Source organism: Phoenix dactylifera, chromosome 1 (assembly GCF_009389715.1).
Source record: "Phoenix dactylifera cultivar Barhee BC4 chromosome 1, palm_55x_up_171113_PBpolish2nd_filt_p, whole genome shotgun sequence".
NCBI lineage: Eukaryota > Viridiplantae > Streptophyta > Magnoliopsida > Arecales > Arecaceae > Phoenix > Phoenix dactylifera.
The window spans coordinates 21,373,360-21,391,955 of NC_052392.1; the positions used below are offsets into that span (position 1 = coordinate 21,373,360).

General features: G+C 39.0%; 1 protein-coding gene across 2 annotated transcripts; it reads left to right on the forward strand.

Moving 5' to 3' along the window:
- Window positions 1-12,797: 12,797 nt before the first annotated feature.
- On the forward strand, window positions 12,798-17,655 carry LOC103711473 (glycerol kinase-like). Of its 2 annotated transcripts, XM_008797611.4 has the most exons (4): window positions 12,803-13,260; window positions 13,450-13,671; window positions 14,260-15,265; window positions 16,887-17,652. In XM_008797611.4, the coding sequence occupies exons 1-4, from the start codon at window positions 13,115-13,117 to the stop codon at window positions 17,127-17,129; spliced, it is 1,617 nt and encodes a 538-aa protein (XP_008795833.1). In that variant the 5' UTR covers window positions 12,803-13,114; the 3' UTR covers window positions 17,130-17,652. The 2 variants fall into 2 exon arrangements, with proteins under 2 accessions (XP_038985479.1, XP_008795833.1); XM_039129551.1 differs by having other exon boundaries at window positions 12,798-13,671; window positions 16,887-17,655.
- Window positions 17,656-18,596: the final 941 nt, after the last annotated feature.

Genomic DNA, 18,596 nt, shown 5'->3' on the forward strand with positions numbered 1-18,596 from the left:
TCGGTATCACTTTAAAGAATCTCTGGCCAGGGACCATGCATCCAGGTTGATTGCAGCAGGAGGACAGAATTCTCAGGGCATGACTGCCATTGGGACTGAGTTTCAGGCAACTTAGGAGAGTATCACCTTCGTGAGGCAGGTGCTTGGTATAGACAAGGTGTATCTTGAAGGGGACTCTTCTATCGTGATTAATTGGATTCGAAGAGCGCACCGATATGGGCGCAGACACACCTTGTTGCATGACATCCGTCGACTGGTGGAAGACTTGGATTCCTTTCAAGTAGTTCATATCTTCAAAGAGGCCAATAGGACAACTGACTGAATCGCTTTTTTTGTTGGTCGACATTTTGGTGCAGTCCTGTAGACTACTGATGTAGCTACCCCTTCATGTTTACACTATTTTCTCTTTCACACTAGAGCTGTTTGTGCTATCATTGTATAAAAAAAAAAAAAAAAAAACTCTGATCATCTATTTACTTCAATCATATACCAATGAATAACACTAATAAATAAAATAATTATTTATACTATAAATACTACTGAAAGCTAATAGTAACTATTATTAGATATTTATATGTATGACAAATTTAAGAATCCCTGATTCTATGTTATATATTATAAAAAATAATTTTGATAGAAATTACTTTACTTCATCTAATAATAGTTGATATATTTAGATTGTTTAAATGTATAAAACTTGGGTGTTTTGCCTATTCCTCACGCATACCGGGAGAACACCGGGCAGGACAGAAAGATGCGCTTGGGATGGTGTGAAATTTAATACTTATCCTGCCAATGCATCACTTCCAAGTATGCAGGGCTGGTCCCGTTTGGGGCGTTTCTGAGATACTGCTCAGCGCTAGGGTTTCTTCTTAAGGATTGGGAGGCATCACTAATTCCGATGCAGGAATCGCGTGTGCTGCACGTGACTTTGTTGCAGTTCGCAAGTGATAACAAAGTGAAATCTTGGAAAATAGATCTACTTATTTTCCATTTTTTTCAGAAAAATTTACACAAATAATTTATTTTTGGGCTCGAACACAGGCCAAACTTGAACTTTTGTATCAAGTTTTACTTGATCTCCACACTCCCTTTGATATAACATGCTAAGCTTAGAATTCCTTTTCTTTTTTTTTAAATTTTTTGCATGAACATCCTTCTAAATATCAAATTTTGCATGAATATCTTTTCAAAATTAATATTTGCATATATACCTTCGTAAAACACTTGTTTTGTTATTCTACTTTTTTTTTTATTTTTATTTTTGTATATGTACCCATACTATTTAACAACGTTAAAAAATTAACGATTTCAAATTAAAATGACTAAAATACCTTTAATGGGTAGATATGTAAATAGATTGCGATATATGATAGCAGAAAAAGAAGACAGAAACAATACGTAATTTTAAAATTTTATTTTATTTTTATTTCATATAAATATGATTTTTCTTACTATCGTTAGAACAACCGTTATATTAAAGACATTTGTACAGTAATAGAGTTTTACGAGGAAATACATGTAAATATCAATTTTGGAAGGGTATTCATGCAAACTCCGATATTTAGAAGGGTATTCGTGCAAAAAAACCATTTTTTTAAATCTTCTATAGCGTAATTGCCCATAGTTATGCTGATATTTTATTTTAAACAAGAGTAAAAGAGGACATTTGAAGATTATCTATATAGTAAATTAATTAAAGATCATGTATATGTCAGAGCTGAATTTTCTTAGCATTTAATTGTGTTGCCCAGAGATGGTCACCCAAGAGGGGGGTGAATTGGGTGTTTTAAAACTTTTTGTCCAATTAAAAATAAAACACACAAATGTATGAGCTAAGGTAAAAATAGAGGTATGAAAACAGACAATCGCAAACACAAGGTTTTATAGTGGTTCGGAGCTTCCACTGCTCCTACATCCACTCCCCAAAGCACCTTTGGGAATTTCCACTATAATCCAAGATTACAGTCCGGTAGTTTTGCGAGTGCACTACCCAACTCGTTGTTTTACACCGGGCTAACAACGAACCCTACAACCCCCAATTTCACCTAGGCTTGGGACGCCTTTTCCTTGTTCCAAGTCCCTTGACTGGAACAAGCACAATAACCAAAGGTTTTACAAAAGATTTGAAAGCTCTAAATAAGCAGATAAAACAGTGAGAAATAACAAAACCCGGAAGAACCCTTTTAGCCGTTGGAAGCGTGGGAAATGGTGGTTCTTCCAATGTGGATCGCGTTGTCTTGAATGTGAGCTTTGAATGCCGATCGGGAGAGAGTAGTTGAGCTCGAAATCAGTTGGGAAGCTTGAAAGCACTTGATTTCTTCACTGGAATGCACTAACTCCCTTGAACCTCTTTCTCTTACTTCTCTCTTGAATGATCTTGTGTTGGGTTGGTGAGAAGTTGTTGGAAGGCACTTAAGAGCTCCCTTTTATAGCCCAAAAAGCAAATATAGCCGTTAGACACAAAAAAGAAACGTTTGAAATTCAAACAAACCTGCAAAAAGGTGTCAGTCGCGTCCCAGGCGCTCCGGAGACGTCTCCGCTTCAACGCGAGACGTCTCGGCTGTAAGATTTTTCTTTTGATGTTGTTTGGGGTCGACTCGGCGCTTTACGGGGACGACTCTGATGATGAACCGTTTGAATGCTTGTTTTTCTGTTTTTCTGAGAGGGTCGCATCGCCACTTTACGGGGACGTCTCGGGATGTTTGCACTTTTTGCATGGGGACGACTCCGCTGCCTCGGGGACGACTCCGCTGTTTTATCTTCGAAAAACAAGTCCTCTGGAATTCTCTGAGAGAGTCGACTCCGCTTTTTCAGGGGACGTCTCCGCTGCCTTATCATCGAAAAAGACATCCTCTGGAATACCCTGAGAGAGTCGACTCCGCTACCTCGGGGACGACTCCAGAAGTCTGCTTTTTACTCGCGGGGACGACTCCGCGTCCTGTGGAGACGACTCGCGCGCATCCCTTGAAATCGGCCTTTCTGCCGCCTCTGAGAGAGTCGACTCCGCCTCTGAGAGAGTCGACTCCGACCCTGCGAGACGCCTCGCCAGGTGCCGGGGACGTCTCCAGACGTGCCAGTTCTTCCTGTTTGTGCCAGAGACGTCTCTGAGACAACCCGGAGACGTCTCGGCTGTCCCTGATCTATTTTCTTCAACTAAAAAATTCTTCAATAAATCCTTAAAAATTATGGGAACTTGCCTAGACATTCTTAACAATATTATTAATTAATCACCTGAAATTTTCAAATAAATTGTTAAGATAAATGGAATTATACTCTAGTGTTTTGTATTCATCAAAATCCATTAGGGGGTCAACAAATTGTTTGATTTCGACAAATGTATTTATTCTAGATTGGTTTAATAAAAATGTATTCGGTGAACTCCACAAGGAGGAAAGTAAACACTAAAATAAGACATTGTGCAACACGAGTGGAATTTTTTTTATAATTATTTTGGGGGAGGGGGGATGGAAAGTTCATGTCACATGCTGGTGTGTGTTAGTTTGCATAGCCCTTTCATGTGGTTCTACAGCAAGTAATATTAGATTGATGTGGAGAGGTATCCTACTTAATAGGCCTAAAAATATTATTTCACTAGCATTTAGCTCACTTTTAAAACATTCCATAAGATATTCCAACTTCCAAGGCATATCCTTCCACAGCTCAGCATTGCCTAGCAGAGTTGGTGGGAATTGTGGGGAGCAAATAGATCCCTCAGCATGTGAATAGCTGCTTTAATAATAAGATCTTGAGGGTGACTATGTTATTAATGTCAAAGTTAATGGTCAAACCATGTAATGCACAAACTCTCTCTCTCTCTCTCTCTCTCTCTCTCTCTCTCTCTCTCTCTCTCTCTCTCTCTGTGTGTGTGTTTAGATGGGCGTCTTCTAGTACATGAGTACGAACACATCCAATAAAATTTAAAAACAAATATCGCAGAGAGCCGTGGACAGCTCTTCTCCTGCATCCATAGAGTACTGCCTGAGTGACCAGCTACGTAAGAAGCCACCCAACAAAGGAAGTGATTGGTTTTTTTCCCTATATAGCTCCTAAGAACTTCAAATTTGTAATATCTCCTTTGTCTTTCGCTTTCCAAATGACCTCTCATGGAATCCAAATGTTGGCAAAAGGCTACTGCTCTTGGTTAACAGACACTACTTTCTTGTCCCATCTTGCAAGCTCGAGCCAAAGATCGTTCATTGGGTGTTTTATGGAGACAAAATTATTCGAACAATTATACAAAAATGCATCTTTTCTTACATATGCGCACATCTTTATCAGTTTCCTTTGTGCATTCTCTTCACATTTTTGAGTGAATCACTACAAGTATATCTTTCTATTAATTTTATATGAAGGACGAGGAAAACCACCAAAAAAAAACATGGTACTTATTAAAGAAGAAACTTTGGAAAACACCACTCTGGAAAATAAAAGAAAACGGCCGTAGAATCTTGTATAGAAAATTTTCATATGAAAATTTCTCCAGCTGCTTCTAAAAGTTGCTCCTCGTTTTGCAACCATGATGTAGTCAATCTACATGTTGTAAATTAGTTTCCAAGAACCAAGTTGTACCATAAGAATTTATACAGACATATGTTTAGTCCCAAATCGACTATGCACTTAATAGATTTTGAGTATTATGCACAATTAAAAAATCTAAATAATATATTTCGGCTAGATATTTTGGATGAAATTCTAGGCTATTACAAATGGTATAAAAGTAGACTTGACTTATGACTCATGTAGAGTAGGGAACAATACAACATAGATTTATTTGGATTGACTACAGGCTGATTATGGTGTTTTTTTGGATCTATAGTACTTGTGATTAAATTTGAATGGATTTGAACTCTTAGTCTGACAAGGATGCCGGTGCTTAAAATGGGAAGTATATATGAGGATCCATAAGGATGTGTATTTAGTCCCACATCATCTATGCATTAGATAGATCTTGGATATTTATATAGAATTAAGAAATCAAAATAATACTTTTCAATCAATCTTTTTGGGTGAGGTTCTAGGTTATTACATATACTACAAATCTAAAGCTTTGTGAGAGGTATACGAAAAAACTGAGACTAGATGCTTTATACTTGAAGGATGTGACCCACCTGCAAAGGAGACAATAGCGTTGTTACAACTCAGATGGAGATCACACCACGGTTGCAGGCCATGGTCCCAACGTTTGCTTTGTAAATGATTTGATCTGTTGTTGGGATGGTTGTGCAGCATAATTTGTTAAATTATTTGTAGAAGAAGAGAAAAACAAAAGAAAAAGAACTTTATATCTCTATTCTATCATATTTAGTACATCTCAGGGGTAATATATACTCGTGTCCAGATTCTATAAAAAAAAATAATATTATGCTAATATAAGATCATGATAATAAGAAAAAATAATACTCGCTAATACAAGTTGTTATGTAATCCCTAAAATCACTCTAACAAGATCATGCTAACAAAGAAACTTAATACTGATCGATACAGGATCACGCTAACAAAAAAAAAAAAAATACTGACTAATGCAGGATCATGCTAACAAAAAAAAATAATATGGGCTTATATAAGTTGTTACGTGATTCCTAAAATTACGCCAACATCTCTCCTCAAACTCAAGATGGTACCATAAGTGTCAACTAGAGTTTGGAAACAAGATCACGAATGTATCTAGAAACTGACGTGCTAGATCAAGAGCTGAAGTAGCAGCTCAGAAACTGACGTGATAGACTAGGAGCGAATATAGTAACTTAGAGGCTGACGTGGTGGTAAATCAAGACCTGATGTAGCAGAACACAAGCTATTATAGCAGTTCAAAAGTTGATGTAGCAAATTAAGAGTTGACATAATAACTTAGAAGTCGATATGGTAGACTGATGTGTCAAGTTGATATGACAATGTAGAATTTGATATTGTATTACAAAAGCTGATATAGCAACTTAGAAACTGATGTGATAGAGCAAGAAGCTTACGCAACAAATTGATGTATTTGATAATGCCGATGTAACTAACTAAAGCGGCAGACTAATGTGTTTACTAATACAACTGACTAACATAACAGACTGGCAGGCCTGACTGACATGTCGATGATGTAGCAGCGAGAAAATACATAAATTAAAGATGATAGTTGTAGCAAGGATAGAGCTCAAAGAGAAGGCAACCGAAGGTCGACGATCTTCGTAGATGGAGATACTATGGAAGAGGAGCAAGAGACCTTGAACTGGATGATGAAGAAGCTAGAGGCAGCAAATAAAATCAGAGATGGAGAGAAAGGGGCCGAGCGGCGATGAAGAGAGATAACCAAAGATTTGAATTTGAGGAGAAAAGCGGTGGAGAGGAACTGCGGATCCATTAGAAAACAAAAGATCTTCGGATATTAATCTACCAAAAATAGATAATATGCAAATCTACTAATGAGATCTTAAAATGTTGATTCACTAGAAAATAGAGAATCTTCGGATGTTAATTAACTTGGAAATAGAGATCAATAGATCGACAATAGGGATCTTCAAAGCCTCTAGGCATGGCAACGATGGTCACAGTAAAGGCGGAAGAGATGGTGCAGCAGATTAGGTGATTGGTGGCTTTGATACCATATTAAAATATTTAGAGAAGAATAGAAAAGCAAAAGAAAAGGAGTTTTATATCTCCGTTTCATCATATTCGGTAGATCTCAGAGGTTATATATACTCGTATATAGACTTCATACGAGAAAAATAATATAAGCTGATATAAGATCATGTTAATAAAGAAAAATAATACTCATCGATCCAAGTTGTTATGTGATCTCTAAAATCACTCTAACAAGATTATACTAGCAAAGAAAAATAATACTGACCGATACATAATCACGCTAACAAAGAAAAACAATAGTGACCAGGATCACGCTAACAAAGAAAAATTTCCTCCTTTGTGGCACAACATTTCCGCAAGGTCCTTTAGACACATCAGGAGAGGTCTCCCCTCTCCTGATTCTGCTGGCTGTACTCGAGCTAGAGTAGCATAAGCAGCCATTGTAACAAAAAAAAAAAATATGAGTTGATATAGGTTGTTATGTGATTCCTAAAATTATGCTAATATTATTTTTCTTATTTTTATAATAATAGTGGGATAGCAGACTAAGGCATGGGTGTAGGGGCTTGGCAAAATTTTAGATCTGGCAGCACAATAATTTGAGTGTTTTCCGTTGGATTGGTAGGCTAGCTTATATTTTTCAAGGATGTGGGATGGCTTCACATCTTCCACCGCCTGTTCACGTTCAGGTCCCTGCAAATTTCCTCCTTTCGTGGGTCCATCATCAGATAGCCATGAGCCCACGGGTTCCTGCGGTTGGGCTCGACGCTCGGTTCCAACCGCAATCATGCAAGCCCCGACCAAGTGGGCCAAGTGATTTTTTAAGACAGCGGCGGGCGCGACGTTGTAACGGTTTTTGAGCTGGATTTGGCTGGGTACCTCTTCTAACATTTTCAAGCAAGTTGGACATTATTTATGTATCATGACAGCTATGATGAAATTGCGATGTATTAACTTCCATTTTTACCATTGAAGCTGTTGCGGCTGGCATCCAGCCTGGCCTGACCTCGACGCGGAGAGATCGGTGGGTTGCCTGTTTAGGCCGGCAAGATCGGCCCTCCTGCTAATCTCCGAGTTGAGATAGAAGGGTTGAGTGATGGTGGTTGCGTTCGGATGGGAGCTCACGCATTGGATCCAACTTAAAATAATAAAAATATAAAAGTCTATTTGTTAGAGAGTGTCTGGCAAGAGATCCTCCAATGTCTAAATTAGGCGCTGATCTTAGAGAGCAGTGGAGGTTTGGTAGAGTAGCAATGTAGTAATCGAGTCGAAAGAACTTACCTAAGGGTCCCTTAGGGTGTGCTTTATATAGGCGAGGGTCAACACCTATTGCCGAGTAAATAGGACATGTGCGGTAGTTGTTTTAGTATTGTATGCGCATCTTGCCCGAGTATTACATCTGTGCATCTCACTAGTGCGGATGGCTCGTGTGTCCCGCACGTAAGGAAATTGCATACGATCATAGATTGGGCTGTTGCCGGCGAGAGAAAAGTTTGAAATTTTAATGACTTTATGCGCGCTTTTACTAACGGCCATGTGGGCGAGCTCTCGTTGGTCAATTTGTTACAGTAATTGTGATGAGTTTCAAATAGGACTGAAAATGGGTCAAGCCACACCTCTACTTGAAGCCCGGCCCGAATTATTTTTGGGCTTCGGGCCAGGCTTAGGTTCGAAAATATTTAGAAAACCCCAGCTTGAGCTCGGCTCGAACATAATTGGGCAAGCCCAAATTACCTGTTTGGGCCAAAAATTGAGGTGGCCTGAACCCTAAAAAAAACAGCCTTTGAATGACATCTAAAATAAATTAGTTATAATTCAATATTCAGCTGTTAAATTAAGGGCTAATATAAAACAAGTGAAATAGCAAGCCAATCAAGCATAACATGAAGCCCACTAGCCCAGCGAACCCATTGGAGACTTGGAGTATCGAACATGCCTATTTTCGAATGAGCCTAAATGATTAAATCGGGTTAGGTTCAGGCCTAAATTCAAGCTTGGGTTGGGCCAATGATATGCCCGAGCCCGGCCCAAAAAATAAATGGGTTCTATAATTAAATCTAAATCCGACCCGAAATTTTTCAGGCCTAGCCAGTAGCTCGACCCAAAATCGGCTCGGTCCAATGGGCTTTGGATTGGCCCGAGCCTATTTGCGGCCCCAATTCCAAGGCGTATGATAAGTCACTAATAAATTATAGTGTAATTTGATATTAATATTTGTTATAAACATATCTACTTTTGTTGTTATTGTAGTGCACCATAATGATTAATTATAACCATTCTAAAATAATTATTGAAAATTTGTTTTTCGGATTTTTTTATCAAATTAATGGTATTTTTTGTGTCACAACAGAAAAAAAATGGTTTTAAGTTTTACATTCCATATATACTTAAAACAAGCAAGTTTAGGTGACTACCTATCAAAGCATTTGTAGCTAGACAAAGTTTATTCCTAGAGAGAGAGATTTTGGAAGGCAGCCATATCAATGGTGTCAATGCACCATATTCAAGCGCTACAACTTTCTGGGCTTCAAGCTTGAGGTTTAAGGACACCAAAACTTTTAGGAAATGTTCTTTCATAAAATGGATGTTCAGTCACATATAAAAAATCTGGGTATTGAAGCTGCACATGAAGGGTTTGGGTTGTGCCATTTGTGCAAAAGAATGGCCGATATTCTTTCGCGACATCAGATCACATTTTGCACAGTTCTCAAAGCATTCCTTTTTTTTTTCTATCTATCTGCGTGTTTTAAAGCAACCATTGCGCAATTCAACGATTGGCGTTGCAAAATAAGACAGATTCATTCTTCCGCACTAAAGATATAACCCGAATCTGCACTTAAATAGGCAACCGCCTCCGGATTTCATTGGTTACGCTTGTAAATGGTTCTTATGAATGCCCACAGCACCTTGCACATTGGTGCAAGATGATTAATTTGAAGCTCCATTAGTTTGCAGAGTGTTGTGGTTTGAAATATGCCAATGGAGGGTTGTGGAACAAGCAGCTAAATTGGTCAGTCTACAAAGGTGTAATCCAAACTTGGCCTAAGTGTACAATCCATCTCAACACTTTAGCTGCACTCTTCAAGTTATCTACTGCATTTTATTTTGGCTAAACAAAGACCATCTCAGTTCATTCATTCAAAAGCTACAGTACAACTACTTGCTATCATGATTTGGTATTCACCCGGTCACCCCCCTTTTTTTTTTTTTTTTTAACTTCATTTGAAGCCTACACATTCTGAAGTTGTTTTGATCCATAATCTCATTGATCAAATAGTTAGAGACCGTTAAAAGCACCATTTGTCCCAAGAGCTTAAACTTACTTTTTTGCACTTTTTCTCACATGTGGGCCAAACTTTCTTTTAATGGTAAGCCTAACATGTGAACTTTTTAATAATGGGGTTGAAAAGTACGGAGATAGGATTCGAACTTAGGCCCTCTGCTCTAATACCATGTTGAAATCACAACTTATCCCAAAAACTTAATTTTAAACTAATAGAATGAGATAGATTTATTTATATATTTTATATTTTCTTACAGTGACAACAAAATGGACTGAAGGGTCTGAAACTTGGATCCCCGGGCTGAAGGGTAGTAATGTTTTCGCATCATTATCCATGTTCATGATCCCTATGACCTGGCCCAGCTCACCACCCAGTGCACATCACTAGATATAAGATTGGTTTGTTCATCCAAATTCATTTTATCCATTGCAAGGGCAAGCAAACCCCCCCATATCTCCCTTGAAAGTAACGAATGAAAAGCTTCAATTCTATTTTTTTTGTTTTTTTTTTTAAATAGAATGTAATAAGGGCACTGCACACGTCCAAAGTGGAAAACAAACAGAACCTATTTTCCCAGCCTTGTTTCCAAAGCTTCCCAAGCATGGAAATCAGGCTGTTTAGAAACCACTTAATCACAAGCTCTATAATGATCATCTCTCATGCAATAATGGTTATGATCACCCCATCCAACAACAATGGAGTTTGATAAAGTGAACAAATAGAGCATGAAGCTCTTGTAGAAATGATACTTATTATTATGCACTTGTATGCACTTGTGAGGTTGGCTAAGGTTGAATCTGTATCATGATATAGAAGTATTGATGGTGTATATATATTCACTTAATCTAAAACCCAAGTCATGCTGACCCATCGTCACCTTTAAATGGAAGAGGTGATAAAACAATGCACGCAAGACACAGAGAGGGAGAGAGAGAAAACCAAGTCATATAAACCAGACACAAGAAACAATTGTCCACTGCTTTTTATTTCTATTTCATGTGTAATTTGTTAGCCTAGATGCACAAATATAATTGATAAATTAATAATTAAATATTTTTAATATTTAAAAATAATAAAATAAAAAAAAGTTTTTTGCATAGATAGCCTTCTTGTGCCAGAAGAAGAAGAAGAAGACAGGAGCTCCACGCAGCTGTGCTCTGATTCAGAATCTCTTGGGCCCAGAAGAGAGAGAGAGAGAGAGAGAGAGAGGACTGCTGGTTTGAGTTGGAAAGAAGGTGGCTTGTCTAAGGACCAGAAATGATGCTAAGTAGGTGGCTTTAACGGCACTGAGTTGGTGGAAATGGAAACAGAAAAAGAGAAACAAAATCAGGATAAAGGCTGCACAAAGCCACCTAAAATCCAGCAAAAGCTCAGAGAAATGAGTTTGCCAGCCAATGAGGAAAGGCCCTAGGGGGAGTAGGGTTCAAGTGTGGAAGGATAGCAACAAGCATGGGTTCACAGAATCCAAAGGAACCTCGGCCCGTCAGGATTCTCTCTCGATCTATTACACTGTTGATCCCTCTGGTGTCTTGGTAGCTGGCTTTTTCTTTTTTTTCCTTCTGTTTTTTGGTTTTTGTTTCTTTTAACTTTTGAAGGGAGAAAGTGAGGGAACACTCGACTAAATATGGGTCACATGCCAGTTTTCTGCAATGGAACTGGATTTTGGAAGAAGGTCTGGGATTTTTTGTCCTCCTCAGAGTGAGAGGGAAGCAGGGAGACACCAAGTTCCGTCCAATCAGTTATTTCGATAAAAAATAGTGTGATATGAAATTTGGCTTGTAGACGGACTTAGTTAGTAGGTCGATCTCCTGACACCCCATAATTATGATATAATTAATTAAATTCATCTAAATTTTTATCCAAAAACATGAGAAAATTTCTATTTACTTGTATATCCTTATAAAAATTTTTATTTACGCGTTTACCCATTAAAAATATTTTAATTATTTTAATTTAAAATTGTTAATTTTTTAACGGCGTTAGATGGTATGGGTATATATGCAAAAATAAGAATAAAAAAGAATAGAATAGCAAAATAAATATTTTATGAGGGTATACATGCAAATATCAATTTTGGAAGGGTATTCACGCAAAATCCTATATTTAGAAAGGTATCCATGCAAAAAATCCAATAAAAAAAATGAAAGAAGATGGCCTGTGGATCGCCGATGCGTTGTTCCAGAAAAATTTATGCCCCCCACGCACAGTCCGTTGGCACAGATCTTCTAAAAATACAATGATCTAGTACAGAACCAAGTCTTCTCCGTCAGTGCCCCTCTAGGGAAGAAATAAGAGCACGTTCATGCTTGCAGATAGCTTAAAAGAAACTCAGAAAAATAATTAAAATTATATTTAAGGAGAAGAGAATTTTTTTTTCTCCTCAATGATTCCTAGAGCCCTTTTTATATAGGCTTTTGGAATAGAAAAAAGAGAAAATTTTCATTGTGTTTATAATGATCCCTAGAGCCCTTTATATAGACTCACGCACGTCAAAAAAGCAGACTCTCCTCCTGCGGATTGATGACGCGTCTTCTTGTATTCTTTTGATTCTGCGGCTTGTTGCATCTTGGCCGCCCATACTTTCTTCTTTCTTCGGGGGACTTTTCCATGCTTGCTCTTGCGCGTGGATGCATGGCATTTGTCTTAGCCTGCTTCCTTTGGAGATCTTTCCATGTTTGCTCCCTTGTTTGTGCGCAGATGCTTGCCACTTGGCCGTTGACCAAGTCAAATGTTTGGTTGGCCGCACCTTACTTCATTTGGCATGTCATTTTCAAATTTTAAAATATTTAATTTAATACGGCATAATTCACTATAAATTACTATTTCATGTCACTTATGCCAAACAATATATTGGCTAAGCTAGCTATAATCCACTTTTGTTGTTCACCACTAATCTCTATACTTAGTGTTAATACAAAGTAAACTGTAATTCGTACAATTAAATTGTCCTCAATATGCTGTGTGCTTCATCTTTTTGACAATTAGCTGCCTCTAACAAAGCAAGCTCTTTGATCTTCTTTGCATTAACGTCTCCCTTTTCTGTAGGCAAAAGCTCAAATGTAGGAAGAGCAACACTTATTTATTAAAATGGCATCAGTGGTTAGTTATCACTCTTCCCCAATTCCCTCCCATTCTCTCGGAAAGATCTCTTTTGCCCATACGTACAGCCTCACAAAGATCCTTATCTTTCTTTCTCCTCTTCGGAATTCACCATCAATCCCCACGGACGGCAGCGCCTGAGAGAAGGCGAAGTAGAGAAGATGGCGGAAGAGAAGGAAAAGGAGGAGGTCTACGTCGGATCCATCGACCAGGGAACGAGCAGCACCCGCTTCGTAATCTACGATCGAGAGGCCAAGCCCATTGCTTCTCACCAAGTGGAATTCACCCAGTTCTACCCCGAGGCCGGGCATGCACCGCTCCTTCTCGTTTCTCGTTTCTGTTTTGATCTTGAAGATCCGTTCTTTTTCTCGTTAAAAATTGAATCTTTAGGCGGATGGAGCTTCTCTGCTTTGCTCTTCAAAAAAATCCGTTCTTTTTTGACCTTTCTCGTTAAGAATTGGATCCTTGGGTGCTTTTTTTCTTTCTTTTTTAATAGGTGGGTTGAGCAGGATCCGATGGAGATCTTGGAGAGCGTGAAGGTGTGCACGGCGAAGGCCGTCGACAAGGCCACGGCGGACGGGTACAACGTGGACAGGGGCTTGAAGGCTATTGGTATTGCGAACCAGAGAGAGACCACTGTGGTTTGGAGCAAGTCATCGGGTCTTCCCTTCCACCATGCCATCGTCTGGATGGACGTCCGGACCAGCTCCATCTGCAGGTTTCTTTGTGAATCTTCTCTAATCCCATTTTTTTTTAAGCTGTCGATGATTGATGTCAGTTTCTCGTCCTTGATTTCCTTTTTTTTGATCTAATGAGCAATTCCTATTGGCTATTGAGTGAATACTTGATTGATGGACGAGAATGGAGAAAAAGAGTTTTTTTAGTGTGGATTTTTTTTTTTCAAAAAGATAAGTGCTTTGCAAGGAGAAAAGAATTTTAAAACTATATATATATAAACAGGACTTTGTCTTGAAAATTACTTGAAGTCGACGTAAAATTGCGGTTTGTTTTATAGCTTCAACGAAGAAAACCGGTGATATGAATCCAAGAAAGTGGAGAGGAAAATTTCTTATTTTTCATTTTTTCTACAATTGCTATAGATAAAGAGAACCATGTTTTCTTGAATTCTTTGACGGAGGAAAAGAGTCTACATACAAAAAGACCCATGCCTCCGATGCTTTAACTACGCAAACCCATGATATATGAGATTGGTTGAAGGAGAATGGAGTGGAGCAAGGTCAAAAAAGAATGTTGCTGGTTCTCTATATAATCAAAACCCATGTCTCGGATTCTTTTGTTGATGCAGGAGATTGGAGAGCGAGCTTCCCGGTGGGAAAAACCATTTCCTTGATGCATGCGGTTTGCCCATCAGCACCTACTTCAGTGCCATCAAGCTCCTGTGGCTGATGGAAACAGTCGAAGCCGTGAAGCTGGCCGTTCAAGCCGGGGATGCGCTGTTCGGCACCATCGATGCATGGTTGATCTGGAACCTCACCGGAGGCTGCGGCGGCGACGTCGGCGCCGTCGACCAGGAGCAGCACAGGGTCTATGGCTTGCATGTCACCGATTGCTCCAACGCATCCAGGACGATGCTCATGAACCTCAAGACTTTGGACTGGGACAAGCCCACGCTGGAGACCTTAGGCATCCCCATTGAGATGATGCCCAAGATCGTCACCAACTCGGAGATCATCGGCGTGGTTGCCCATGGATGGCCCCTCTCTGGGGTGCCCATCGCCGGATGCCTCGGCGATCAGCATGCTGCGATGCTAGGTCAGTTGTGTCAGCATGGTGAAGGCAAGAGCACCTATGGGACTGGTGCATTCATTCTTATCAATACCGGAAAGGATATCGTCAGATCGCACCATGGATTGCTCAGCACGGTTGCATACAAGCTCGGCCCGGGTGCGCCGACGAACTACGCATTGGAAGGGTCCATCGCCATTGCAGGCGCCGCCATCCAGTGGCTGAGAGATGGCCTTGGGATCATTCAGAATGCAGCAGAGGTCGAAGAGTTGGCAGAGCTCGTCGAGAACTCCGGCGGAGTGTACTTTGTGCCGGCGTTCATTGGGCTGTTTGCACCGTGGTGGCGCGATGATGCAAGGGGGGTGTGCATAGGGATGACCAGGTTCAGCAACAAGGGGCACATTGCTCGGGCCGTGCTAGAAAGCATTTGCTTTCAAGTGAATGATGTGCTCGAATCTATGTACAAGGATGTTGTGGAGCATGGTGGAGTAGAAAGCAAAGATGGGTCATTCTTGCTTCGGGTTGATGGTGGTGCTAGTGCCAATAATCTTCTTATGCAGACCCAGGTAATTTAAGATTTTCCTTCTAGTGTTTGCTCAGATGTGTGTCGAAATGCCTGTCTATACCATGGTTGTTGAGACTAAGGAATAGAGAAGTCTTTGACAGATAGGATTTATTCAATCACATAGTCAAATGCCTGCCCATCACTGTTTTGTTATAAGCCTTTCACTCTCCCAGCCTGTGCCAACATGCCTAAACTTTTGTTCTAAAACAAAAAAGACTATAGTTTGGGTTCGGCGCTCTTGTGGCATTCTATTTGATTGTAACGAAAGGCCTACTAAATTGGGATTTTTCTATTGGGGTGGGTCATTTAATTTTGATACCACCAGAGAAGGAGAAATTTATGCTACATCTTGCAACTGTGACCATAACTTCCACATTTTCCATTTTTGGTGGAGATAGTCTTGTGGTTCAATGATACGGATCAAACAGCCACTTTGGTTCTCCAAAATGGACCCAATAGTTCAAATTGTCTCATCCTTTTCATGTGTTTCCGAACTCTGCCTTTCCATGTTATAGGGATCTATTCACTTGTTACCTCAAATTGTTGATAAAAGTTATGCTGTTATAGCCATTTTTCCTTATACACAGTAGAAAATTTTCATTTAACAAAATATATCACGAAAAATGTCATCGAGTCACATCACCATCGGAAAGGGTGAAAGATCACTGATCATCAGAATCTAAAAATTTATGCATCATTGCTTTAGGATTCCTAGTGACTCTTATCTGCTGGGTACATGAGCTAGCAAACTAAATATTTACACAAACAGGAAATGAGTTTGTCTTTTTTTTTTTTTTTGCATATTCTGTTTTTGAGAGAAATTCTTATGCATATTTTATGTTATGGACTTTTAGAGACATTTTCCTGCACATGTATCCCCAAAATTTACCCTGAAATATTTCTTCTGATCTTTTTTTTGGGAGGAAATATTTATGCTATTCTTAAGAGCAGGAGTCTTCTTCTTTTCCATCCCAAGGAAAAGGTTAAAGAGGCCGGCACAACTATATTCTTGGTGATTTGACAGAATCTAGTAATTTTATTTTTCTTTCTTTTGCTGCTTCTGTCCTTCAGTAAATTCCTACATGATATTGCATATCAAGATCCAGCACTATATGTTCAGTTATAATTGATTGTTTTCCTTCTTTTTTGCATTAACTAAGTTCCTTATCACATATGAGTACATGAACTTTTTCAGCACTTAGTTTAGGACAATTAACTTCTTGAAATTTCCTAATCAAGCCCTCCTTTTGTATGTTAATCAGAATACCTAGTTTAGGATAATTAACTTCTTGAAATTTCCTAATCATGCACTTTTGTATGTCAGTCAGGTTAACATCATCCGAAACTGTGCCATGTAACATAATGTAGGCCATAAATGCTCGTTCTTTGCATCCATGGTCTAAATTTCTGACCTGACTTCTTAGCTTTGTTCAGAGTAATTCATCTCCTTCTTTGTATTTTCTCTTGAAGGCAAAGCATACTTCTTCATTCACTTGTCATGAGGTCAAAAAAAAAGCATCGAAAGTTTTTTTTTTCTTTTCCTTTTGATATAATGAGAGGGAAAACCAACGATTTCTTAAACACTGAAAGTTGATAGGAATAATAATTTGTGCTGCTTGCAGGCTGATCTTTTGGGTAGTGCAGTTGTGAGGCCTGGGAACATAGAAACAACAGCTCTTGGTGCAGCATATGCAGCTGGACTTGCTGTTGGGATTTGGTCAGAAGAACAGATATTTGCATTTGGTGACAATGCAAAGGCTACCATTTTCCAACCCCAATTGGATGAGTCCAAGAGGCAGAAGAGGTCTGATTCCTGGTGCAAGGCTGTCTCTAGAACTTTTGATTTGGCTGACCTTGGCCACTGATGTCCACATATTTTCGCGGTTAGCCTCCTAATCGGCCTCCTTTATAGAAGGAACATTAACCCTTAAATAAGGTTCTCACTGGAGATTTTGCCAAATGAAACAAGTATTTTATGTTTCTTGACAAGGACAAAACTCTTGTGAACGGAACATACCTCTTGTCTTTCAAAGCCTTAATGGGAATGAAATTGAATTCGTTTTTCAAAGCCTCAGTTAGCAATAATTTCAAAATTTTTGAATTCAGAGATTGAGAAAATTAATTTTTTCTGGGATCAGGGAACATCCTATGCTCCTGAATGAACTCATTCCCGGACAGGTCAGTGTTGAGCTCCTACCATCCTGCTAGATCTGTTTCATTCCAACCTCATTAAGTCACTATTAACATGTTGTCCATTAATTAAGTGGCTATTATGGCACCGATATGCCTTGTATTGGCACTGATCGACAAATTTGTAATATTTGATTAAGATTTCCTTAAGACAAATTTTCGCATGTTCTCCATGTCATAATCATGCAGAGGTAAATCTAAGCAGGCAATTAGTGCAGCTTTGGCATTTAGTTTTCAGTTCAAGCCTGTGGGATGTGTCATTTTAGAATTAAGAAGATAAGAATGACAATTGTTACAGCAGCATAACCTCGTATCTTATAATCTTAGTTTAATAACAAGGTGTTTGTTTTAATGCACTCCTCAATTCCATCTGAACATTAACAAACAACACATATAAAACGAAGAGTAAGGATGGCTGAAAATTCTTCATTCTTTTCATTACTGGCTGCATCTTTGTTCTGACGAATCCTTGACCCATCAGCAGCAGCTGTGGGGTAGACTCCAATCTCCGTCACTAATTTGTCTCAGGTGGTGTTTCTGTTCGTCCACTCTGTTCTCTAGTTTCATCTCCTTCTTGTGTGTTGTTTCAATATCTGTACTTCTGTGACCTTCTACTATCTTTAATAAAAAAGGGTAGCACCCTGCTACCTCCTCTTCCTTTCAGAAAAAATAATAAGGATTTTTGTGTTGTCCGAAAAGAATAAAATAAAGGTTACTGAGATGTTGGTTTGAGCTGCAGATAACCACAGAACCATTTTATAATGGTTTTAGGTTTACAGCCAATATGTTTGATAAAATAGAGGTTCCACAAAAAACCATCATAACAGCCATTATGTCATCACACAAGCCAAAAAAGGAAAAAATAATGGTTCAACATAAGAAAATGTAAAAATAATGGCTGGTGACAGCAACCAAGGACAATGACCAGTGCTTAAAGTCACCATCCCAGCTCAACAAGCATGATCAGAATTGGAGATCTTGAAAACACTTCCCCTGGCTCAACAGATCCCCATTTGGCTGGTTGGTCTCAACAACCTACTCTGACCAACACACCATAATTCCTTACATAGCAAAGAGGTCTTAACCTGCAAATCCTGGTCTATCCATATGCAGGCCACTGGCTAATTAGCATTTTAGATTCT

Coding starts and splice junctions, on each gene's coding strand:
- LOC103711473 (XM_039129551.1), top strand. CDS start 13,115: ATGGCGGAAGAGAAGGAAAAGGAGGAGGTCTACGTCGGATCCATCGAC. Junction 13,672..14,259: donor CGGACCAGCTCCATCTGCAG/GTTTCTTTGTGA, acceptor TTGTTGATGCAG/GAGATTGGAGAGCGAGCTTC. Junction 15,266..16,886: donor ATCTTCTTATGCAGACCCAG/GTAATTTAAGAT, acceptor TGCTGCTTGCAG/GCTGATCTTTTGGGTAGTGC.